This window comes from Dermacentor albipictus, chromosome 2 (genome assembly GCF_038994185.2).
Source record: "Dermacentor albipictus isolate Rhodes 1998 colony chromosome 2, USDA_Dalb.pri_finalv2, whole genome shotgun sequence".
NCBI lineage: Eukaryota > Metazoa > Arthropoda > Arachnida > Ixodida > Ixodidae > Dermacentor > Dermacentor albipictus.
Window position 1 is genome coordinate 111,566,452 of NC_091822.1, and position 26,069 is coordinate 111,592,520.

At 47.2% G+C, this 26,069-nt stretch overlaps 1 protein-coding gene across 1 annotated transcript in view; it reads right to left on the minus strand.

Annotated features, from left to right (window-relative positions):
* Positions 1 to 5,948: 5,948 nt before the first annotated feature.
* Positions 5,949 to 26,069, minus strand: part of LOC139056051 (uncharacterized) — a 45,161-nt gene continuing 25,040 nt past the window's right edge. The window contains exons 9-14 of the mRNA XM_070533871.1: positions 25,073 to 25,244; positions 16,529 to 16,668; positions 14,399 to 14,537; positions 8,427 to 8,600; positions 7,535 to 7,666; positions 5,949 to 6,930 (exon numbers count right to left, since the gene is read on the minus strand). Of these exons, the coding sequence (XP_070389972.1) occupies positions 6,736 to 6,930; positions 7,535 to 7,666; positions 8,427 to 8,600; positions 14,399 to 14,537; positions 16,529 to 16,668; positions 25,073 to 25,244 (952 nt within the window). The 3' untranslated portion in view covers positions 5,949 to 6,735. The remainder of the gene's footprint in view (positions 6,931 to 7,534; positions 7,667 to 8,426; positions 8,601 to 14,398; positions 14,538 to 16,528; positions 16,669 to 25,072; positions 25,245 to 26,069) is intronic.

Sequence of the window (26,069 nt, forward strand, 5' to 3'; positions counted from 1 at the left end):
TGACGAGGGATAAAATACACTAGAGTTTTACTGCGATTTCTCCTGTGCGACATGGATATCGAATATGCTTTAGAGCCTGCTCTTGCGTGAACACTTCCCACCGATCTGCGCCACGTTTCACATTCTGTGTGTCTTACCGTCAGGGCTCTGAATCAATCGCGCATATAGATACGTTTGGAAATTTAAAGGCATCGAAGGCTCTTCCATCGCCTGGTGAGAGCTGCACGCCATAAGGTGCTGTAAGAAATTATTGCTGTAGCCAAGTTCGCTGCTCAATATAATGTCTTGTAACCTATATCATAGGTGTCTCCTTCAGAGATGCTCGTAATCTTTGGCTGCACTTATACCCATGGAAGGTGTAATGGCAGGGGCCTTCGCTCTAGCGTTTACCAGGGGCGTTATTGTTGAGCCATCATTTTCAGTGATAAGGCACTATAACTTGATTTAGCTGGGACTTCTCACAGTACGAACGATGCTGTCGGCTGTGAACGTCGGCGCGCATGGTGCCAAGTCACGCGAAATCGTACAAAAGTGATCGTACCCCCGAATGTTTCAGAATCCACAGATGCTGCCGAATACCGCCCCACATACGGGTACAGCTGCCAGATGTACGATTCTCTGGTGTTTTATTTACTAAGCTCATCTAAAAGCTTAATAATTAAAGGAATATGCAGCACATTGTCTCGATATTCCTTGAGCTTTTGTTCTTTACTGAGATGTAATTTAAAACCCCGAGTAGCCAGAGTCCTCAGAATTATTGATGAACGGCTTCTTCGTACCCACCATCGTGACACACGAAGAGGGGCGATTCACCTCAGTCATCATGTTAAGAGGCATTTGAAGTACGATAAAACAAAGAACGCTATTTTGCAAGTTTCCGGGACAATCACCGGTGGGCGAATAATTAAAGCCTCAGCATGACATTTCGACAAGGAGTGTGAGTTCTTCTCATAGTCTGGACTCTTTCGTGGCCCTGACGAAGAGGAGCATTTTTGTCAAAGCTGCTGCTGCTGTTGTGACCTCGAATCACGGCTCATACACACGAAGAGTTGACTCCAGGTTCAGGCTTTTTTTCTTCTTGCATAATGAATTGCACCTACTGTAAGACATTGGCCAAAACTTAGTTTGATGAAGCTAATGGTTATAGAAATTGAATTTAATTTCCTAATTTGCGAAAAAGGTGAAATTCAATTACACAGTTGGGAGCAAATAAATGTAGTAGCCTGAATTTATATCTATTGAAAAAATAAACATTTGACTTAGTTATGGCTGAAATCAAAAGTATTGCCGGGACGTTTGCGCCAACGTCCACGACAACTGTAACCGTGAATAGCAGTTCCAAATAAAAAAAAGTCCCAGTTTCGCCCGAACGGCGATGCATCGATGGATGGATGGATGAAAAACTTTATTCGGGTCCTTTAGGGCGCGTACTAGCGCGCAGCGGGCCGCTCCCACGTCGGGACAGAGAGGCCGAGTCTCTCCGCCGCGTCGCGGGCCCGTTGGACAGCCCATAACTGTTCTTCGAGGTTGGGGCTGTGTAGGACCGCATCCCAACGTTGCCTTAAACCGTGCAAATTAGTGTACAGCTATATGAAGTAAGGATGGTAGCTTTCTGGGCCGTGTAGATTTGTAAACATAGGCATAATAACTAAATTAACAAGCACGGTGTTATTCGCGGACAGGTAAACATGAACACAAGTCGCTCGATGACCACGGAGACTCGCTGTCAAAACACTGGAGTGAGGAAGGGCGGCAGCAGAAGTGAGCTAGTTGACCTCCTTGCAGGCGTCTCGCATCAGCGCGAACAAAACCGCGAGAACACCAGCGCACGGCGTACTCTGTCCCCCGTCGCAGATTGCTTTTAAGACGCAGTGGCCCAGGAAGGTGCGCGCGGCCGCCCAGTGTATAACGCGCTCCCCTTCCTACATTTCCCCCTGAGCCTTGCGAGCGACAGAAGACGGCGCGCTTTTCCCCCGATTTCTTCCCGGGCGTGCGCGAGATTTAGCCGCGATCGCCAACTCACCCTCGCACACTTTCGCTCGCCCATACAGCATACGCCGCGCGGGGACGATTTTACCACCCTTGGACTTCCTACGAAACCTCAAGGCGACGCTGACGGCAGAAATGCCCCTGGAGTGCCCATATAATTGCTGTTGCAATAAAATGACGAAAATTATCTGCTCCAAGCCAAGTTTACCAAAGTCAATTTTAAAGACGTTTTTTTTTCTTTCATTATAGAAAAGTCACGACTTCGTTTGTTCGCCCACTGATTAACTTTATCTTACTGTGACAACTTCTTATTGCGAGATTTATATGTGACAAGAATTATTGCTCTAACCCATAATTCTAAACTTTTTTTTTTCGGAGTGGAGAAGAAATGTCTGTGATGCAATGTGGCCTTGCCTAGTAACAGCCTCACGCTGGAAGGAAATTTCTTCGGCACATTGTGCGAAAAGTATTTTTTTTTCATACACCAGTTACATGGACAATCTGTTCTGCTGAAACACGAAATGTGGAGAGAGAATCATGAAATGGAAACTTTGTTATCTGGCTACCGAGTGTAAGTTGAAGCCGGAAAAGAAACCTATGCGTATTTTACTGAATAAATGTTTGCTTTGCCTATGAAATCCGTATGAGTTTTCTCTGTGGCTGTGTTGTGCAGCCTAGTGAATGACAGTTTTCTCATTCATACATCAGCCATAGAAATTGCCCTTGTCCTAGCTGTACAGCTGCAGCGGTGCGCCGAGAGACCCTGTCTGGCAAGCGAAACGCGCCTAGCTTTTCACACCTCCCCTTTCCAGCTACCTTAGTAGTGAGAAACTAAGGCTCTGGACGAGACGGTGGCCGGATGACGACATCACGACAGCAGCGTTCAATTTATAAACTTGTGTTACCATTTTGTGCAAACCGCCAAATTCTCGGGCAATCATCCGCAGTGGGTATGAGCCACTTGTGCAGGGGAAACAACAGCAACAACAAAATCGTCAATGACGGCGGCGATCACCCTAGCAATAGAACAGTACAAACAAACAAACGACAACCATAGAGAAAGAAATTCAACAAGAGGGGACACTCTTCAAAAACTGGCAACAGGAAACACGTCACGCCTAGTTTCAACAACATCCGTTGACGCGAGCATCAGAAAAAAAAGAATGTGACATAAACTTCCAGACAACGTTTTATTTTTTTTATTCCTTCCCACTAAAAGTGAAAAAGTTTTGCGTGTAAATGAACTTATACTTTGGAACTTTTTGTTGCGTTGCCTAGCAACAAGCTAGCGGCACACCAGACGCGCGTGCATACGTCATGCGCCAGACAAAGCCGCAGGAGTGAGCGAGGTTGGTCGTACGTGCGAAGCTCGCATGCTCGGCGACCCGTCTGTTTTGGATATAGCCCATTTTTTTGGGCTCCCGGCCTTCTCTATGCTTCTCGTGCGAATCGTCTGCATTTCGACACGGCACCACTGCACTACTGGACTACGGCAAGGTGAGAAATTGTGTTTGACAGTGTGCGGCGCATTTTAAGCATTTAGGCTTAGTTCGAGTGGCGCAGTTAGCGAAAAACAGCTCCGCCGTCCTGGCGCAGTTAATTTGAGTTAATGCCTCGTCCTGGGAGACGTTTGCGACGCTTTCTATGAGCCCCAACATTACTGTAACTTATTTCGGTAGTTTTTGAGCACGCTTGCCGCGCCCGGCTTATTGACGCAATAAGCGAAAACCGGCTCTGTCGTGTGACACATTTGCGCGTGTATACACGCGTGTACTACGTCGTAGCGCATAAGACAGACAAGTTTTCGCGCATTCTGTGGCCCCCAACATTATTGTAACTAGCGTCGTTATATTTGGGGTAGTTTAGAAGCACGGTTGCCGCGCCCGGCTTATTGACGCAGTTAGCGAAAAGCAGCTCGGCTGTGTGCCGCAGTTAGTTTCGCGTGTGCTCAATCTTACTGGTAGAAGTTCGGGACGCATTCTCTGACCCGAAAAAGTATTGTAATTTATTTGGTAACTTTTTGGGTTATCTTGAGGCTTGCTCACCGCGCCTGGGGTTGTGAAGGTGTTAGCAAAAAAGCAAGCCGGCCATAGTGAGTTAGTTTTGCGTGTACTGAATTTTAGTGGGACAAGTTTGTGACGCACTTTATAGCCCTGCAACAACATATAGCTTATTTCGGTACTCACGCTTCTCGAAAACGCGACGAGCGATTGCCGAGAGTGATAACACGGGAGTGTTGCATGCGCTGGCAGGACGCGTAAGAGATAACACGGAGGAGCTCAAGAACATGACATTTACGTATTCTGAGCGACTGAAAACAGGCTTTGCACCCACGAGTATGACTTGAGTGCGATTAGAAGGCATTCTGCGAGCGTGTAACATGGTCTGGCTGAGCCTGTGTTGTAGCCACCTTTGTGTACTTGACGTACCATCGTGTCGACTGAGGCCAAGTTGTTTTGGAAACGCACAGTCACCCGTGTATTTGTGCACTTAAAGTGCAGGAAATAATGCCCGGGAAAGGAGGGGTGCTTGAAAATCGTATGTTCAGATTTTATGGCATTGTTTGGGAGAAGTCTTTGCTGCGAAATGTACGTAAAAGTGAATTTATCTGTAATGCCGCTCATTCACCACTTACGCACGTTTCGCCTCAACACGAAATACTCCTGTTAGGTCAGTATACCAAAATGATACATGCTTGTAATTTACTTCCTTTCAGCTGATGGCATCCGGTGGAGCATCGTACGGCAACGACAGCTGCTTACCTGGTGCCGCAACTTTGGATGAATGCAGAAGAAGCCCGGAACGAGGATTTATATAGAGCAAAATAAACATTTCATCATTTCAGAACACGTCTTTCGTTTTCTTCATGAAATTACACCTGACATATTCGGTGCAGTCTTGTAAAGGTCAATCGCAATCATTTCTACTTAATAATGAAAGGATTCCACGCCAAGGCCACGCGAGGTTCAGCAGAAGCGAAAAAAAAAACAATTAATACCGCGCCGAGCAGCAGAGCCGGCGCGGCGTGTAACAACTGATGTTCAAAACGCGCGCCCAAAACCGAAACCGGAAGGAGTCAACAACATCCGCTTGGTGTGCTACAGTCAATTCGGCCGCTGGGCTCTATGGGAGTGTCCGCTCTTGTTGAAATTTCTTTCTCTATGCGACAACTATGAAAATGGTACACTGGAACGGATGGACGGATACAGGAAAAGCAAATTGAGAGCGTTTAACCGGGTGTTGTTAAAAAAATTAATTTGGCTGTTGATACTGATGTGTGTTCAGTTGGAATTTATGCAGTGCGGTCAATAAAGCCAAACGCGCTTACTGGATAAGACGCCGTACACAAATGACATGGCATGATGTGTGTTGTACCCCCTGATTTGTTAGCCAACACACGAGGTGGCATTTAGAACACCTCCAGTGACGCATGCATACGTTACTTCATCTTCGGACAAAGCTATTATTGTATTATTATGACGGAGCTTGTTGAGACTGCAGAAAGCAGAAAACGTGAGTCGGAGTCCTGATTCTTTGCTACTGTCCTAAGTTGGCACTATACCATACTTTGAAGTCAATGTAGTGGAACGACCTAAACTTTCTAAAATTGTTTTCTTCCTTCACCGGATCCTGAGACAGAAGGGCTGAACATTGCGTACAACACTTTCACTTATTTGTCACACACTACGAACGTAACAACTTTAACGCTTGCTTAAAAAGGCTACTCAGCTATGGTTATTCTTTCACGTTCGAAATCTACAAAGGGTGAAGGTTAAAAAGTAGCAAAAATATTAAAAACATCGAAGCGAAAACATCATTACTACAGCCTTGCCGGACAACTAAATACTAATGCTTCCAGAGAAACGCATACGTTTTCATTATTCGCCCGTCAAGCGGCAGAAGACAGCTGAGCTGAATGACGTCACCACATGCATACAAACGTAAAACGTACAAGCGGATAAAATTTGTTATGTATACTATGGTTATGAGTAAGCTTATATACAGATACAAGCAGCTACAAAAGTCCACCACCGCCATAGAGTCGGCTAAACATATTATGGCACAATTCAATCCGCCACCGTATAACAACTAATACTTGAGATAACGAAGCACAAAGGTTGCAGTCAGTTGGCGCACAGCTAACAGTCCAGCACAAGCAGCGCCGTACAGAAAGCCGAGCACCCTGCTGCAATGTTCCTGAGCGTCCTCTAGTACTTCAGTATGCGCATAACAGAATAACGTGATGGCGTGTGTGTTAGTGGCTCGAAATATAGTTGACACTATCGTAATCAACAAATCAATAAACATCCATTGAAGAGAGGAAATTCTCAGGCACGTTTGACCCTGGCTGCAAAGTTTTGTCCGACGTGAACACAAGAAGCACGAGCTTGTGTCATTAAATGCGTACTTAAACACTTATGTGTAGGGAAGGAAAGGGTGAAAACACACAATAACCGTCCACTTTACGAAGAAAATTACTTTTTGCGCGATCTAGACTTGCACATACAAGTTCTTTTTTTTGTGTGCTTTGAGAACACTTTACAGGCGGGCCGCGAATACAAACCGAGATGTGTTTTGACGGCGTGCCTCCTACTTCATGACATACACACCAACAGATTCGCGAGGCTTGCTTTGTGGTAGGAAAGGGATAGGAAAGAAAAAAGGAAAACGGAACGCAGAGTTCTTCACAAAGTACGCTAGATGTCTTGTTCTTGGGTCAGTGTTGATGCCGGGTCATGGCGGACGTCACGGGCAGTCGTTCTTGTTTAAAATGTCGACGGTCGCCAGCCAGCGCGTGTAGTTGGCCGATCCCACGATTCTGGCGGTGCCCGTGAGGTTGACCTGCGACGGTCGCTTGTTGCACTGGCTCTCCCAGTCTTCGCATTCTATATCGAACAGTGCCATGCCGATGTCATTGTGGACGCGCCTGATGCTGCAGTACTGAAATGGAGGTTGAGAATCACCGTGATCATAAGCTTAACAGCTTTTTCGCAATCACGGAGACAACACTTGCCTTGCTAAATTATATATCGAAAAATGTTTAGAACTAACAATTTCATTGTGTCTCGAAAATTCTTCATGTGTATACACTTTTTCGAAGCGACGATCGAGATCGTATGGCATAGAGCGAAGGATGATGCTGTACTATAGCGAAGAAACTAATGCATGTACGAGCATGTTTGGTCTTTAGTTTACCGGAAGCAATAAACATAGTGAAATTATTATGCTGAAATGCTAGCAGCTACAGTTAATTCCAGTTGCGTAAGTTTAACCGCAAATTTTCAGGTCACGCCGGCCTCAAGTGGTGCACATATTTATCACTTATCAGCGCTAGCTCACAAACCATGTTAGAGGCTGCTTTTCTGGGCAGTAGATCGGGTCTGTACGTATGCGGCATTCACGCATGACACAGACGGCCAGGGTCAAAATTGCGGATATCAGATTGAAACTTTGCTTGTCTGTAAACGATGAGCGCGTGATATGTCGCAGACTAGGACCTTCCAAATTAATGAAAAAGAAATAAAAGACAACTACGATATCCTACCTTATACTCAATGGTATGCAAGCTTTCGTAGGTCGTCAAGATCTGGTCCTCCGATGTCAGCTGGCCCATCATCACAAACTGCTGACCGTCAGAGACTGATCCGTTGTACCAGTCTTGTGGGTCGTTACAGGTCTGCGAAAAAATAGATTTACTCTACATTGAACGTGCGCCAATAAGGAAGTCCGACGCAACTGTCTCCTCCGTCTTCAGACATGCGCCCTAATTTCGCCAAAAGGTAACATCTGTTGGTAAATGAGATGTTGTGCATCTTTTTATACATCTCAAGTTGAACAGGTTGCACAAAAACTCTATTAAAGCAGTACACGCCGTCCCAAACACAACCGCAAATGACATGTTCTGTCGTAATATAGTTCAAAATAAAATGTGCGCGTTAGAGGGTAAGAGGTTAAGAGGGAAGAATAAGGGAAAAGAGAGGGGAGAAGAAAAACCAAAGTGTAATAAGGAATAGTTGAATGAAAGGAGAACAAGAAGAGAAATAACGTAATAATTATAATAATTACTAATTACTACTACTAATAATAGTAGGTTAGTAGTAGTAGTAGTAGTAGTAGTAGTAGTAGTAGTAGTAGTAGTAGTAGTAGTAGTAGTAGTAGTAGTAGTAGTATAGTAACAGCAGCAACAGCAGGGCAGAAGCGAGTTTATCGGCGTACTTGGAAAGCCGCATGCACAGTTGCAAACAAGATTGCTCGTGTTTGTACAGCTTGGCGCTCGAACAGGCCAGTGCACCCAGGAATTGAACGTCAAATTAAATTATATACAGAGAGAGCGCGATGATCAAACGGTAGCGCCTTATGTTTTTTTCCCCTTAAGTTGCTCTTGTTGTTGTAGTACACATAGTACATATGGGGGGCATACACGCCAGTACACTCACGTCTGCTGACGTTCTTGGCGGTGGCGGGACGCCGACGGGAGGGTCACAAACCGTGTCCAGCCGCGCCGGCGGCGTCTGCGCCTGGTACTGGCGGGTGCAGAAAGAGAAGGAGATGGCCCGGGAAGGGTAGTCATCGATCCTCGTGAGGTTCTCCATGTCATCTACGCTCCTCCGCTTGAGCACAAAAGAACCATCGAGAAGTTTAGCGGGAAGCTAGAGCTCGCATCAAAACAGACGATTTGCGAAATGCTACAACTCGGCCTTGCAATTTATGGTTCCAGTCTGAGAACTCGCGTCCACCGGAGAGAGCTAAATAATGCGGAGCATTCTTTGGCTCTTTCCCCGGGCTTGCCTCGTCCTCGTCGGGGTAGCCTACGTTCGAAAGTTACATAAAGATAGCGCGTACGAAGCTGCGTCGTGGTGTTTCAAACTGTCATTGGTACAGCAGAAACACACGTGGACATGAGCAACCAGATGTGCTTAAGGACAAATAAATTCCAACGTTCAAGCAGTGGATTATACGATCTGTGGTCTGCGACAACGCTTCGCATAAGAGTAAATTTCCAAAATGTGTGGGATCTGCCTAACCACTGAGTTCGAGCGACAAGTGCTGCGAGGTCAGGGGAAAAGTGTGGGCACACCACAGAAGCGAAAGTCTGACACACTCCTAATTTCGCTCTGACATGCTCTCTTAATTTTCTTTATTTCCCCCAAATATTGGGCCTCATCTCAACGCCGCACCGGTCCTCAAGAACTAGGTCACCACTCCCGTTCTCTCATGAAAGGACACCAGAATAAAAGCAATGAGTAGATGAGAAATGGCACGATTACTTGTAGAACTGGCGGAAGACCTGCAGTGCCAGCAACACCATTTAGTAGGTTTCCATCATGTCTGAACAGTCGGCATAGCATTATTTCAGAAAAATCGCACGCAGAATAGACGGTGTTTGTTAGGACGTCGCATCCTTGAGCCTTGTGCTTGCGATCCAACGCAACGATGTGGCATAAGTGACCGAGGGTTACTTGTCATGGGAGACGGCTGACCAGGTGGCTGGGCAGGGACAAGACGCAGCTTTGTCAAGAACTTAACAATTTGTTTACGAGCTGAGGGATAGAAATGGGAGAGCGTGTGTGAGGGGTAAAAGAATAAGGCAGCGCCACTTATGTATGCTTCAAAGTTTAAAAAAGTGCCTAGTTCCCTAGATGTGGAAGTCCCAATGTTCTTCCGGAAGTAAGCCAGGTCCATTGTTTGGCTCTGTGATCGATAGGGCCTTATCTCCTCTCCGAACAGTCACAACCTCTTCCCTCAGAAGCTAGAGGGTCTACCCTCGCCAGTGGTCTAAAGTCCTTTCTGCCGTGTGAGCGGAAGCCATTTGGAAGCCCCAATATTGGTGGGGCAGTTGATGTCAGCGAGCATCACGTCATATTCAGACACAAGAAGCATGAGTCACGCGCCCAAATTGTTGTGACGTAAGGACAAATCGTAACACGCGCCGTACTATTGTCTTTTCCGCCCAACGCGATGAGCGCGCACTTGATTATGAGCGGCAGTTTTAGGGCACCGAAAAAGACAAGAAAAAAAGATTGCCCGCAACAACACGAGAAATGGTAGGTTTATTGGTCACATGAAATAAAAAAAAATATTAGCACATAAGCTTTCAAGAGCCTTTGTAGTCAAATATAGAACACAAATGAAATGTGGTATACTAAATATTGCAAATATGGTGCATTATAAGCGGGTTCCCCCTGTAGGAGATTGTTTTATAACATACCCGCTTTGCTTGTGTCGGCCCATTTCGGCAACGGAGTTATGAATTTCCTTGTACTTTGGCAGGAATAACAAATATGTCGATGCCCATGGGACGGCATAGAGATGAATATTCGTAATTTTCTCGGTTGTGCGAAACAATGATCGCGACAGGGTAGTAAGATGGCGAGGCGTCTCAGTAACTTCATTCATCATTCTTTATGGTTGTCGGTGGGCGGAGGGGGGGGGGGGGGGGTCGAGTAGGTACACAATATGCGGCTTGGCCACATGGAACGTATTTTTTTTTACACGGCAGTTGAAGTTCATTGGCTTCTGTGATTAAAATTCATCAAAGAAAGCGTCATGCTGTCTGTCGCGCGCTCGCTACGGTTGTGCCCGGCGGTCCTTCAGACCGGGCGATGCCACTCCGGCGACATGCAGTTGTCACGCCTCATCTTTACTTCAAGGCAGCTCGCTTGAAAATAGCAACATCGTCTCTCCTAATCGTCACGAAGAGGCCATCAACGCCATTGTGGTCTGCAAATCATATTGACCGCAAAAAAGACAGGGACAAAGGAAGAAAACACATAAACCGCCCATGCTGTTTATGTGTTTTCTTCCTCTGTCCCCGTCTTTTTTGCGGTCAATATGATTTGCAGTAAATACCAACTAGGCCAAACTGAAGTTCTTCTGAAGCCATTGTGGTCGGCCGTTCACTCAGCGACAAAACTCCGCTCATGGAGGAAGCAATTATGGGAAACGAGCCGACGCCTCGTCAAATGGGATGTTGAACATCCACGCCGGAGTTGAGGTCCGTGCAAGGCTACGATTCTTCATACCTGTCAGCTGCGCCAATTGGCCCGACCACGGAAAGTCAGCGTACCATTCCAGTTCCCCTGTTTGTGCCCTATGATGTGCTTGTGTTTCGACAAAACTCCCTCGGAGGGAAAGGGCAACAAACAAATCTCTGGATTGGTGGGACCTGAGGCCATCGATCTCCTGACGTCGGATTGGTGGAAGCGACTGAACCATGACGACGCAGGGCATAAAAAGTTGATCCAGACGGTTGCGAGGGAGGCGGGGGACTCTCGGAGGCGGTGAGACACACGGACATGCAAATGCGCCACCATAGTGCGCTCCGATAGTTGTAGCCACATTGTAAAACTCAACCATGTACTTTTTTTAACATATTCGTTTTTTCATTTTGTTAAACGTCGCTCGTAACCTTTTCTCCCGGCACCTGGCACGCCACCATCCATGGAAACTTCGTTGGCCGCACGGAACCTCGACTTCACAGCACTACCTCGATAAACGCAGTAGTCGTTAAAGATCGAATTCCAGGAGTGGCATTCTCGGACGATCGCTCTCGGGGATACTCTCACTTCGAGATTTTGCGTGACAAGCATTGAATGCGTCGGCGTTCACGAAGGAGAGCGTTTCTGCGCGCATAGAAAGGATAGCGGGCTTGGCACTTTGTCAAGACTGCTGTCGCATTAAGATGGCGACGAGTAAGGCTCTAGAGACGCATAATCTCGCGAAAGTATTTCCGAGAGCGATCGCCAACCAATACAACTTCAGAGGTATCATGGCAGTATTTTAGAAAACGTCGCGGTACGTCTGACCATAGGTAAATAACAACGTATGTAACCCGCTGGACGCGTTTCTGTTTTAAACATACAGGAGAAACGTGAATGAATCCGCTGTGGAGGCTGTTAAATAATAGCTGGAAGATATGGGTAGGAGAAGCACAAACTGAATTGAAGATTGCTTTCTTCAGGGCAATAGAATACTTTTGACATTTCACAGTTGGTCAGTCTGTACCATTGATCCTAACAGTTGAAAATAAACACCGCGCAATAGTAAATAAAGGATTATTAATTAAAAAAAACGACCATGGCGGCTTGCATACAACTTCAAAGGGGTGACGAACGACTCCATTAGCTCCAAATTTCCTTAAAAACATAAAAACCTGCAAAAGAGTAATCTGCGAATCTAGCTAAATTTAATTCGTCCCCACAGCTTGGCTATAACGAGGTGTTTTTTTTTTTCAGATAATATAGAATGTTTGAAGATCGCATGTGATAGACAGCATAATTCGATTTATTGAGTATAGTATAGTATTGAGTATCGCTGATGATATTGCCTTGCTTAGTAACTCAGGAGACCAATTGCAATGCATGCTCATTGACCTGGAGAGGCAAAGCAGAAGGGTGGGTTTGAAAATTAATCTGCAGAAAACTAAAGTAATGTTTAACAGTCTCGGAAGAGAACAGCAGTTTACGATAGGCAGCGAAGCACTGGAAGTGGTAAGGGAATACATCTACTTAGGGCAGGTAGTGACCACGGATCCGGATCGTGAGACTGAAATAACCAGAAGAATAAGAATGGGCTGGGGTGCGATGGCAGGCATTCTCAAATCATGAACAGCAGGTTGCCACTATCCCTCAAAAGGAAAGTGTATAACAGCTGTGTTTTACCAGTACTCACATATGGGGCTGAAACCTGGAGGCTTACGAAAAGGGTTCTGTTGAAATTGAGGACGACGCAACGAGCTATGGAAAGAAGAATGATGGGTGTAACGTTAAGGGATAAGAAAAGAGCAGATTGGGTGAGGCAACAAACGCGGGTAAACGACATCTTAGTTGAAATCAAGAAAAAGAAATGGGCATGGGCCGGACATGTAATGAGGAGGGAAGATAACCGATGGTCACTAAGGGTTACGGTGGATTCCAAGGGAAGGGAAGCGTAGCAGGGGGTGGCAGAAAGTAAGGTGGGCGGATGACATTAAGACGTTTGCAGGGACAACATGGCCACAATTAGTACATGACCGGGGTAGTTGGAGAAGTATGGGAGAGGCCTTTGCCCTGCAGTGGGCGTAACTAGGCTGATGATGATGATAGTATTGGGTAAGTATTTATTAAGTGCGGAAATCACTTGGAGTGGAAATCGAAGCGCAGTCGAATATTTACAAGAATTAACTAATTAATATTTTACTTCATGTCTTTATGGAATATATTGCAATTTATGAATTGTAGCCGGCGAGCTCACAATGCATATTCACTGCGGACCAATTCGCATGGTGAGGCCAGTTCCGAGATAATAGTTGACAAACTTGGCGACAGAATACATAGGCGTCCCAGTTACTTTTGCGTTTCAATGCGTAAAACGACATTGTGCTAAAAAAATTAAGTCTAACTGCGCATTTTTACCAAAAGTTTGACGGCACATATCTCGATACCGGTGCCATTCTCAGTGTTCGCTCCAAGTAAATATGCCTCGCAAGCTCACCTGCTAAAACTCTTAAATTGCAATATGTACCATAAATCAATTAAATAGGAGGCAATTAGTGCTGGCTCGCGACACCTAGTGGCAATATTTTTAATTAGCCGAATAATTTGTTTATTATTTCTCGTGCGAGTAATGTCCACCGCTATAAGTACTCTGTCTCGAGCACCACAATTACGTTATCTGACACGGCGATCTTGAAAATACTCTATGTCTAAAAAGAAAGCACCTTATTTACGGCGGATTTCATTGTTTGACGAAGAAGGTTGTTCCAGAGATGAAAATTAGTACAAAGTTTAAGCGTCAAATTAATTATATGCTGGGGTATCTTACGTGCCGAAACCACGATCTGATTATGAACGCAGTAGTGGGGAACTCCGGATTAATTTTGACCACCTGGGGTTGCTTAACGCGCATCCAATGCATGATACACACGCGTTTTTTTTTTCGCACTTGTCCCCGATCGGAATGCGGCCGCCGCGTTCGGGAACGAACCCACAGCCTGAGGCTAAGCAAAACAACGCCTGTGCTTCCGCGGCGGTAGGAGTTCAGCGTTGGGCGGACGTGTAAAGGCACCAGATGACAACATAGCGAGGCCTAGGCAACAGCAAAGCCGTACTTTGTATCGAGGTGCACTAAGAGAATAGTGCTGGTGGCAGCATCGTGCGGCGTGGCGAAAACCTTTAGCGCGATTGAAGCGCCAGGCTCATCTCTTTAAAACAACAAAAGGGTCTAGAAATGCTTTTTGGCTTTATTGCGACGCCATCGACATTTGGGCGCTGCTATGTTAGTGAAATGAAACGTGATCGGATCAAACGTTCTGCACTACTTGTTCAAGCGCGCATCCGGAAGGTGTTGCCACCGGCGCCGATTACTAGCGTCTGCGATATTCCGACCTGCGCCTGGGGCTCGTCTCCCTCATGGCGTGAGCCTCACTTACCATGCCCCTGACGTATTTGTTGATGACGTCATTGACTCTGTACGGTGATGGCCCCGTGATGACGCACTTCCGAACGTTGGCCGTGAACTCGTCCACAGTAATGTGAGTTTGCACGATCAGGCCATCGACCGCGAAGCGTCTGCGAGGCCGCGAAACACCGACTGCATACTCCCTACCTGCGCTGCCTTATATGGTTGCCCAAATGCTGTTTGTCAACAGCTTCAAAATCACTTTGCTAGTAAGAAACACGCTTTCGGGCTTTGTTGTGGGACGCTTGTAGTATACGACTAGCGTTAAGAAGCTCCGAAGGGCTGTGAAATCGAGGCGATGGACACGTGACCACCTTGTGTTTCGTCTCAGTTTGACACCCTGATGGTATGCGACCGGCCAAATAATTGCCGTCCAGAAAGGCTTGTCGTCACTTTTCGGTCGGAGTGAAATTACGAGAATAAGTGTTCCTGTTTTATTAGTTTCTCTGTTCCTTCACAGCTTTGCTAACAGGCACAAGTTTCGGCGCATGACCCCACGAAACTCTGACATTGAAAAATTATGCTCGAGGAAACATGGTGCAAAAAAATAAATAAAACGGAGTTCCATGATTGGCAAAAATTTCAAACAGCGGTGGTTGCTCAGATCAATTCACTTTATGTTCAAGCATGTTTGAATGCCGCGAACAAAGTAGCTAGTAGAACCCTTACATTGTGGGTGTCGTGCCCAGAATGGCTTCTGCAACCACGAAACGTGGCTCCTCCTCACTCCACAGTGGCAGCCTTGGCGCTCATTAAAGGCAATGACGGCCTTTGGTGCACAACGGGGATTTATGTAGCCGACGGGCCGCGAGGAATGGACCAACGTGAGCGCTAACAATTAAGAAAATCTGTAACATATGCCGTCCCGATAAGTTTCAGATATATTCGAAGAGTATGCCGCTCCCCAGGAAGACAATTATCCCATTAGCGCAAGCCCCACTTAGCAGAGCAACGAGTTATTAATCATATTATAAAGTGGGAGGAGAATATTCCCAGTGGTTACATGGACAGCGACATAATTACACCCATTCAGAACCGCTGTGACAAATTCAAAATGAGTTGACGAAATGACGTGTCAGAAAGCGCAATATCCTGAACGGGAGCTTGAGAAGAGGCTCCGCTTCGCTGTCATCACCTGGTCACAGAGCTCCGCGCACCGAACTAACTGTTTCGCGACGCTGACTGATCCAGTAACATTAGCAGCGACTCGTTTCTGTTCAAGGACAAAAGAAGCGAAGGCCAGGGCAACGGCAGCTACGATTCGCGCGCGTGGTAGGCGTTGAAGCATGTCTCGTAGAACACCGAGTGGTTAAACGAGCTAACGCTACTGTAACTATGTCAAGCAGGTTTAGACAAAAATATGCTGGAGTCTAAGCACCCGCGGCTTCTTAGCATGGAGAAGTGAAGCCAGCGCTTGCCCGCTACTTCACCTCTGAAATAGAACTTTGCCAGGTATACACTGGGCGCTTACAGACGCAGTGCTTTGACTCTGTTAACCTGTCAATGGAAACTTTATGCTTCTTAGAAACAAAAACAAAAAATTTATTGGTCCCGGCAAAAGTATCATCTTGAGCCTAGCATTGACGACGTTACCTCCAGAAATTTTGCAAGGACGTTCCTGGCTTCGTTCTAAAACCAGTATCACAAAGATACACGTGAACAAGTATCTGCACAGCAAACGACATTAGCTACCCCATACATGCGGGAAGTGCGGGGAAAGCACTTCTTTTCCTTCACTCTAAGCTGATGTTTTATTCTGCCTCTCGCAAAACAACGGCAGCTCCAGACTTATGGGAAATCCTTTACACTCCAGTAGACTGTCTAAAAGTCTTGTAAACCTTTCTGTTATCTTTGTTCCCTTCGTACTTATTACAATAATGCTACAGCCCCCCCCCCCCCCCCCCCCCTTCTTGGTGAGCGCTTGAATTTCTCGTTTTTTCTAGACCATATCCGCGCTTTGTTATTCCTCTCGGAGATGACTGACCAATTAGGCCCACTTAAGCACTTTGGTACATTTAATATGTATGTAATAGAGTATTAATTTCACGTCCCTGACAGCGTCACGTTTGTGATGTTAAGCAAAGGAGAAAGAGGCCCGTACCTGTGCTGCCTTCCAAGCTCGTAGACAAAGTCAACGTTCGTGTCTGGCCAAACGCGGAAGCCCAGTACCAGGAAGCCACGGTATGGAGAAGGGGGGTCCGGAAAGCTTTGCTTCAGGCTCTGCTGGTGTCTTCGAATTATCTGCAGCGCAAAATCGAGTGCACTAGTAATAACAACGACAAGGAGGACCACACTACGACGGCAGCAAGCGCAACAGCAACCAGACAATCAAACGTAGAAGTGTTATCGTACGCACTTTTTCTTGCTTTAGCGCCTTCAGTGACGAATTTTGATGCATTGTCGATAGAATTGTCAAAGTTGCGTAATTTTATTCCAGTGATCATGATTTGTGCATGTTCTGGGGAGTGTTGTAATTAAGGTAGTAATCTAATACAAATTCATTGTAAAGTCCGTTGCATTGCATCCTATCACAAAAAGAATTGAATGAAGGGCTCGGAGCCGATGCACAAGGTATTTATTCACAGCAAATATTATTAGAAAAGAAGAAATATTTTTTTCATCATTGTTGACCAAACGCCCTACGTCGTACATGCCGTCAGACATGGTAGTGCCTTCAAAAATGTGGTCCTGCATAGGTGTACACAACACATCGAAGTGCAAAAGAAGTGACGTTGAGTATGCAGGTGGTTCATTGTACCTGGAGCTGAATATGCGTGTTGTTTCTTTCTTGGGACCATTGTACTGTATAGTAAAAACGGTTCTGGAACTCCAATGTGAGCACCGCGACACCATGGGTTAAATGACGAAAGCAAGAAAAAAAGAAAGAAAGGAAGTAAGAAAGTAAGAAAACGTGCATGTCTAGACAAACTGAAAAGAACTCAAAACGACAGCAGCGCAGTATTACGAGTCTAATACAAGAACGTACAAATTTTGCTTAAAATGTTCGAAAAATCATTTTTCCCTTACCGCGTCACTGTTGCTCAATTTAAGCAGAAAAGTTCCATTTTGGAGTCTACGTCTTGCAGCGTTGTACTTGTCACTGTTGATCACCTGATCTTTAAGAAAAAAAAAAGCCAAACTTCATTTGCGAGACTGAAAGCTGCTGCCGAGACGGCGAACCTGCGTCGCCCCCTGCCGGCAGCTGCAGTAAGCAGCCGTTCAAGAAGGGTTGCCGCTTGTTTTAGAGGAGAGGACACATTACACAGCAACCAAGCATCCCTGTTGAACGGCTACTTTCCACAGATGCCGGCGGGCGGCGACACAAGTTTACGCCAGCTCCGCCATCGCAGGAGTCATTTTTACGACACGAGAACGCAGTTTATGATGCTTTTCTTTAAAACCAGGCACGTAACTGTGGCAAGTGTGTTACACTGAACGACGTATACTCCGAAATTCGACCTTTTGAGCAAAATTTGAGCACGAACAGCACAGCGGTGAGCGCGAAATCTTCTTTTTTCAACATATTAAGCGAAATCTGCGCATGCTGGCATAGTAAATCTTCTTGTATCTCGCTCATAATCATTTGCGCGAAACATTAGGAGCGGGGTGCGAACAATCCGATCCCACAATCAAAAGTTTGGGGACCATGGCACCTGCAAATAAATTTAAATATATTGAAGCGCAGCTCCGTGGCCTGTAATTGGTTTAATACATGGTATATGTCACACACGCGCGCCTACGCGTGCCCTCTTGATTTCAATCAGAATGCTCAGGCTGAGGCAATAAATAAATAAATAAATAAATAAATAAATAAATAAATAAATAAATAAATAAATAAGAAAATCGCGCCACATGTGCCTACCAATCTTTTGATTGCGACTGTACGTCCGGCGCACGGTGCTTTAACGTGGGGTACTTTAGCATTTTATAAGAATAAGCTGATAGAATAATTGTCTTGACATAATTACGCACGTTACACAGCGCGTAAACGGGCAATTAACGGAGGAAAACAAAAACAATGGGCCCTTTCCTCTTTGTCATTGTGTACCTCCGTCTGAAGCATTACTCGTTTGACATCTGTGCTTCCTTCTGCTACCACGTTGGCCTAAGTAATGTTTTGCTTTGTGCTTGCCTATGAACGACTTCGTATGCATGCATCACATTTTCTTTTTTAAGCGAAGCTTGTATATGCTCACGAGTTTTGGTGGCGGTCTGGTCACGCAACAACGCAGTTGCTCCCAGAGCATAGCAGCTGCAGGAAAGGGCGGTTTGATTATTCTACAGCTGCGCCGGCGCCAGAACGTGAGTCATTATTACAACGAAGGCACCAAATAAAACAACGGACGAAGGAAGGAGACGCGAGACAACCACGTAGGCGCTTGTAATCATGCACTGCCAACTCGCCCACCAGCACGTGCTTAGTGAGTCATCAGCACGGATTACCAGTGCATAGGCGCGCGCTCAAGCCAGACGCGCAAATAATCAGAGCCGTTTCACTTCCGCCGGAGAGGGAGAGGGCAGGAAAGGGTCTCGCGGGTGCTACGCTGGCTTCGTTTCCGCTTTCGGAAAACGGATGGGACGGCCACGCGTTGTGCGTTCCCCCGATGAACTATACATCCCAGCTGCAACAGATATACGTAGTCAAGCACAACACCCCTTTAATTATCCTTTAATTTAATTTCATTTCATTATCTAATAGAGTTTCTTGAAGCGTTCGGCAATTCACTTGCATTCACAATAATTGACAATGGTTTTTGCACAGTTTTGTTGCGATAGCAATTATATGGACACTCCACGCGCATTTGTACCGTCGGCGGCGTCGGCACCGCCGTGAGGTCCCGCGTAAAGTCCTAGGGCGATGACATCGTCGCCGCGCGCCGTATGCTCCATGTGCGAGCGAAAGCGTGCCAAGGTGAGCTGGCGAACGTGGCTCATCCTCGCGTGTGCGAACGAGGAAGGCAGGCCGGAAGCGCGCCCTCTCCTGTCGCGCGCAAGGCACAGGGATGAGTCGAGGGAGCCCGAGGGGTGGGGGCGGGTAGCGTTCTTCTCTGGGCGGCTGATGCTTACGGCGCGGCCGCGCGGCGGCACCGTATCTTGAAAGCGATCTGCGACGTGGCCAAAGTGCGCGTTCGCGCAGACCTCATCTTCAAAACGATCTGATTTTGAATTCCAATGGCGGAGTCGGAGCACGTTTTTCTGCTCGTTTCGGATCAAGTTTGTTCCAATGGCAGAGTGAGGGCAGGAGTAAGGTGTTCCAATGAGAGAGTCGGAGGGGATTCAGAGCAGGAGTCGGTCCGTGGAGCAGAAAAAGATGCTCCGCCAAAATCGGCGGAGTGGACCGGAATTCTGCGTGACGTATTTCCTTTACCACGTTTGTCTGCTGGGAGGCGCCACCGCTCACGACTCGCGAGGAAGCAAAAGCTGCTGCACGCTTGGCGAGATATCCATTCCGCACTTTTAAATAAACAACAGGTGAACGGCGCTGAAGAGACAAGTGACCGGTGCGGCGGTGCTGGGAGCAAATGCGGAAGGAAATGACAACACGCAAGGTATCCTGGGTAATTCGGCGATAGAAGTTCCGCTTCCGCCTTGCTCCGGCGGCGCAGGTTGTGTTCCACTCGCGGATCTGGAGGCGTTGCTCTGCGCCAGAGTCGAGTGCTCGCTCGCGGAGTCCATCGGCTGCTCCGACTCCGCCATTGGAATTCAACTCTCAGAGATGTTTACAGAGTGCGCGTAGTGCCGGTAGCTTCGTATGCGCTGTGCTTTCGGTGTTTCAATCGAGCTGAAGCGAGATATACGCGAATACGATCGCTGCTGCTGCAGCGATTCCTCTCTCCAGTACTTTAACATGGTAAAGTACTGACCGCGGAAACTCACAGTGAGTTTCCGCGGTCATCGAGCAAGATGTGTTTATGTTTACCTGTGCGCGCGTGACACCGTTCTTGTTAATCTAGCTAACAATGTTTCCGGGCTAGTTGGTTTTGATCTATGATGGAATGTGTAAGCGCGACTGAACGAGGAGGTAGAAAGAAAGAGACACAGAGAGACAGCGCTGTCTCTCTGTCGCTCAGTCGCGCTTATATATTCTATCTTTGTTAATATAATTAGTAAGTGAATGCTTACAAGTTTATACGGCCGATAAAACTACTATCCTTACTTCCTACAGTTATTCTACTAATTAGCTATCGTAATCGGCGCTTCGCCTTTCGGGCGAGAACGCGACTTTTTTTTTTTATTTTGCTCCTCACGGTCTGTTAGTGTTATTAATTTTTGAGGGCGCACTAGGTCAGAATAGTTAATAAAATCTTGGGCGTTTACGAGCCATGACCATGATCTGATTGTGAGGCACCCCGTGATGGGCGCACTCTGGAATATTTTGGCCACCTGGTTATCTTTAACGTTCACCAAATGCACGGTACACGAGAAGCTTTGCATCCGGCCCCCCATTGGAATTCGGCCGCCGCGACACGGGATTAAACCAACGACTTCGAGCTCATCAGCGTCACTCTACATATAGTCACCAGAGTGCCGCGACGGGTTAGCTTGGGACAGCCGAATGACAACGAAGTTTTATCTGAGGAGTTTTATCTGACAGACTCATTTACACAACCAATCCACGATTTGTGCCATTCCCAACGAGTCGACATGTGGCCTTTGCAGTATAGCAGTCACATACCGCGTGCTTCCGCGAACACTTCCAGGCAGACAGCACATTTCTAGTTCATGTGCTGGTCTAATCGAAGAGGCAGACATTACTTTACAAAAATTGAAATGCATAAACGACTCATTAACAAAAATTGACTAATTGAAGATTTTAACTAAGAGCTCATAGGTGATATTACAATTTAAAAATTCTAGCCGTGGAGTTAGAAAGTCGGATCCACTTGGGACGAATTCTCAGTATGACACCAGTTTCAAGATATTAATTTTCGAACCTGGCGGAGAAATACGGTGGCGTTCCAGTTACTTTCTTACCAAAACGTAATGGTAACTGAAATGCCAATGCATTTCTCGCCAACTTCGGGAAATAATATTGTTGCGGGAAGAAAGCAGGCCCACGAGTGTAAAATAACTTATATTTACAAATGATGGATATGGCGTTCAGGCAACCGCCAGACTTCGTCTTTCTCTAGTCCAATTCAACGTCTTCCTTCACTTCACCGTAACATCACCCTCCCGGTGGGGGAGCTCCGTCCCGGTGCAAGTTAAACAGCCTCACTTATTGGGGGGACATAGGGCTTGAGCCTGGTGACGTGAACAACATCACTGGTTAAGTTGGGAGGCACGGAAGGCTGACCGAGTGGGGCGATCTCGTAGGTCACGTCGGACAGTTGGCGTAAGATCTGGTACGGACCAGAAAAACGGGACAGTAATTTTTCCGACAAGCCGACACGACGTGAAGGCGTCCAGAGAAGGACAAGGGAACCAGGTGAAAAATGGTGGTCTCGGTGCCGAAGGTCGTAGCGTCGCTTTTGAGAAGCTTGCGAGACTGTGAGGCGATGACGGGCGACATCTCGGGCCTGGGCGGCTAAGTCAATAGCATCGCGAGCGTAAGCAGTGCTGGGTGACTGTACTGCGGAAGGTAGCAACGTGTCAAAAGGCAAGGTGGGGTCGCGGCCGTACAAAAGGAAAAATGGTGAAAATCCGGCAGTGTCGTGACGGGACGAGTTGTATGCGAAAGTGACGTATGGTAAAGCGACGTCCCAGTCGCGGTGATCGTTGGAGACGTACATGGCGAGCCTTTCAGTGAGTGTGCGGTTGAGTCGCTCGGTGAGGCCGTTCGTTTGAGGGTGGTACGCGGTAGCAATCCGATGTTCTGTAGAACAGGAGCGGAGCAGATCATCAACGACCTTCGATAGAAAGTAGCGGCCGCGATCCGTCAGCAACTGGCGAGGGGCGCCGTGGTGCAGGATGACGTCTTTTAGTAAGAAGTCGGCGACATCTGTAGCGCAGCTGGTTGGCAGGGCTCGTGCGATGGCATATCTAGTGGCATAATCGGTTGCTACAGCAATCCATTTGTTTCCTTTGATGGAAATTGGAAACGGACCAAGGAGGTCGAGGCCCACACGGAAGAAGGGCTCTGTAGGTATATCAATGGGTTGAAGCAAACCAGCGGGAGGCATAGCAGGCGTCTTCCGGCGCTGACACAGGTCGCAAGAAGCGACATAACGGCGCACAGAGCGATAAATGCCAGGCCAGAAGAAGCGGCGCCGCAGGTGGTCGTAAGTACGAGTGACGCCCAGATGTCCAGCAGTAGGAGCGTCATGAAGTTGCTGGAGCACGGTGAGTCGAAGGTGCTTGGGGACGACTAGGAGGAGCTCCGGGCCGTCAGGACGAACGCTACGACGGTATAAAGTTCCATCGCGCAAGGTGAACATCCGAAGGGACGGGTCATTGGGCGAGGAGCTTAGGCGGTCCATAAGTGTTCGAAGAACAGGATCCTTGCGCTGCTCGTCGCCAATGTGGAGGAAGCCGGAGAGGGACAGAATACTGATGTCCGAGTCTGCATCGGTATCGTCCGGTTGATCCACGGGATTGCGGGACAGGCAGTCAGCGTCTTTATGCAGGCGTCCTGACTTATATATAATAGAAAATGTATATTCTTGTAGGCGCAATGCCCAACGTGCAAGTCGTCCAGTTGGGTCCTTCAAAGAGGAGAGCCAGCAGAGGGCGTGATGGTCGGTGACAACGCAGAAGCTCCGACCGAAAAGGTACGGGCGAAATTTCGCGACCGCCCATACGAGCGCGAGACATTCTCTCTCAGTAATGGAGTAATTTCGCTCGGGCGTGGAAAGGCGGCGGCTAGCGTAAGCGATGACACGGTCTTGGCCCTGTTGACGCTGAGCGAGGACAGCGCCGATGCCATGACCACTCGCGTCAGTTCGTACTTCAGTGGGCGCAGAAGGGTCAAAGTGGGAGAGAATCGGGGAAGTGGTAAGCCGCTCAATCAGGGTAGAGAAGGCTTTCTCCTGTAGCGGTCCCCAAGAGAAAGAGGCGTCTTTCTTAAGAAGGTCAGTGAGAGGGTGAGCGATGTCCGCAAAATTTTTCACAAATCGCCGAAAATAAGAGCATAAGCCCAGAAAACTACGGACATCGTTCGTTGAACAAGGTACAGGAAAATTTCGCACGGCGTGAACTTTCTGTGGATCAGGTTGGATTCCGGCGGCGTTGACGAGATGACCAAGCATGTTAATTTCACGGCGACCGAAATGGCACTTGGAGGAGTTTAGCTGAAGGCCAGCCCTGCGAAACACGGAGAGTATGGTTGTGAGGCGCCGCAGGTGGCTCTCAAAGTTCGGCGAAAACACAATCACATCGTCGAGGTAACACAGGCATGTAGACCACTTCAAGCCGCGCAAGAGAGAGTCCATCATGCGCTCGAATGTAGCTGGCGCATTGCATAATCCAAAGGGCATGACTTTAAATTGGTACAGACCGTCCGGTGTGACAAAGGCGGTTTTCTCGCGGTCCATCTCATCGACGCTAATCTGCCAATAGCCGGAGCGGAGGTCAATTGATGAAAAGTATTGGGATCCGTGAAGGCAGTCAAGAGCGTCATCAATGCGAGGCAAGGGATAAACATCCTTCTTTGTGCCTGCTTTCTTCCCGCAACAATATATAAGCACTGGTGTCACCCTGAGAATTCGTTCCAAGTGGATACGCCTTGCGAACTCCACGGCTAGAATTTGTAAATTGCAATATCGGCCATAATTAACGCAATTAGTTTAAAAGTTACTTACAGAATTCTTGTTAATAAGTTGATTATGCGCTTCAATCTTTCGGGTAAGAAGTGTCCGCCGCTTCAAATAGACCACCTCCATAACTAGAATCATGCCATCTGCCACAAGCAACCTTTAAGAATTTTCGGAAGTGTTCTCTGAAACACCCTGTCTATTCCATAGGCCATAAAGGTGGCAGTTTAGGCCAGTCGGCAAACCATGCTGCTATGGATATTGTAGCGCCAACTCTAGAGACATGGACCATGGAAGGAAACGCATGTTAAGAAACTCTTATACGAGCAGCATTTGAGTTAGTGTGGGTGCGGAGGTTTCCTAAACACTTGTACACACTGCACAACGTCCATGCGCGCAATATTTACAACATTCTGTATTATTCATAGCCTCCGAGATCGGTCTCCGAGATCTGCATCAATCAAAGAGTTTTGTACTAAAGTTACGAGAGGAAGCTCAGCTGCCATGATAATGATGGCTGGTACATGGATTTGCCTGGTCTTCGTGGATGTGGCTTGAGACATCCTTCCGACATTATTTACTTCGCTGTATATTATTTACCGCGCCACGAAATTTCGAAGCGATCCCACTTTTACGATACTAGAAGTCATTGAGAACCTGCGCGCGTGTGCAAGCACTGCGAAATATGACATCTATAAAGGAATACTTTGTTGAAAATGACCCATCTGCAAAATTACAAATCCGGGTGAAGCCAGAATGGTTAAAGTAGGTAAATCCAGGGGGGCTAACCATCATTCCCATGCCGAGTGAAACTGCCATGCGTTCAGCTCCCATATAAACTAGTACCACAGTTCCCGCTGTAATAATCTTTGTAAGAATCGATCGGTATATGGTATCAGCAACCTGCGAGAAAGCGGAGACAAGTGATTGGCAGAGCAGAGGTATACGCCCACCTTGAGGGTGTCGTAGGTCTTTGGCAATATGTACCCTCTTAGGCCTTGGACGTCCGGCGACACTTCGACGTTGAGAATGGCGTAGTGGAACACTCTGTACATGGTCCAGTACTTCTGCATTTGCTGCATGCCCTTCGGGGTGGCCAGGTGATGCTGAATATCCAACCACTTCCTGCAGCGTCGTACAGTGTCAAAAGTTAGCCATATCTGTCTCGGAATTGAACTACACCGCGGTGGTTCGCGTGGACGTCGTTGTGGTCGCTATCGGAGGCTATTGGCGCGTCGAGAAGCTCCGAAATCAAGGAAGGGGACAGCTCCGACAGGCGCGCGCAGAGCGACAAATCGAAAACAATGTTAATCCTGTGAAAAAATCGTCACCGTCAAAAAGAAAAACGATGACGGGTGATAATATGGTGCAATGACATGATCGTGGCCGCGACGTATGTGTACTGGCAAGATCAGAAGGTCGCACGTTGAGAAGCATGGCGGGGAAGACTTGTCCTCACGTTCTTTTCGGCATTTTTTATAATTAATTCGTTCCGATTTTCCCAACTTGCAGTCGTTCGATACGGCAGCAAGCTGCGTCTGCGACACTACATCCAAGCTATTTATGATTCGCAGCAATCGAATAGCCTGAAACGAATTGAAGACAATAGACTCGGACAACGCTGGCGCTCACTCACAACTATACGTCTTTTGTGACACTGACGAGACACATACACGCGTACAAAGACAGCTGGTGCACACAAAATTTCGCGCGATGCAAATATTTCACGTTCCATGTGCCTCTCGCTGTGTGTGTAATTATTTATCTGCGAGTAAGTGCCCTTGTTGCCCGAGTCTCTTGCGCTGCGTTCATTTCGCGATGCTTGATTTCAATGATGTTAACCCTATAAAATTCGTCAAACTGGCCACTTGGAAGTTATACTTAATCGAAGTGAATTCGTTGCCGTGCGCGCTATGTGTTCTAGTGTTTCGAGCATCGGTGGCTTTGTCG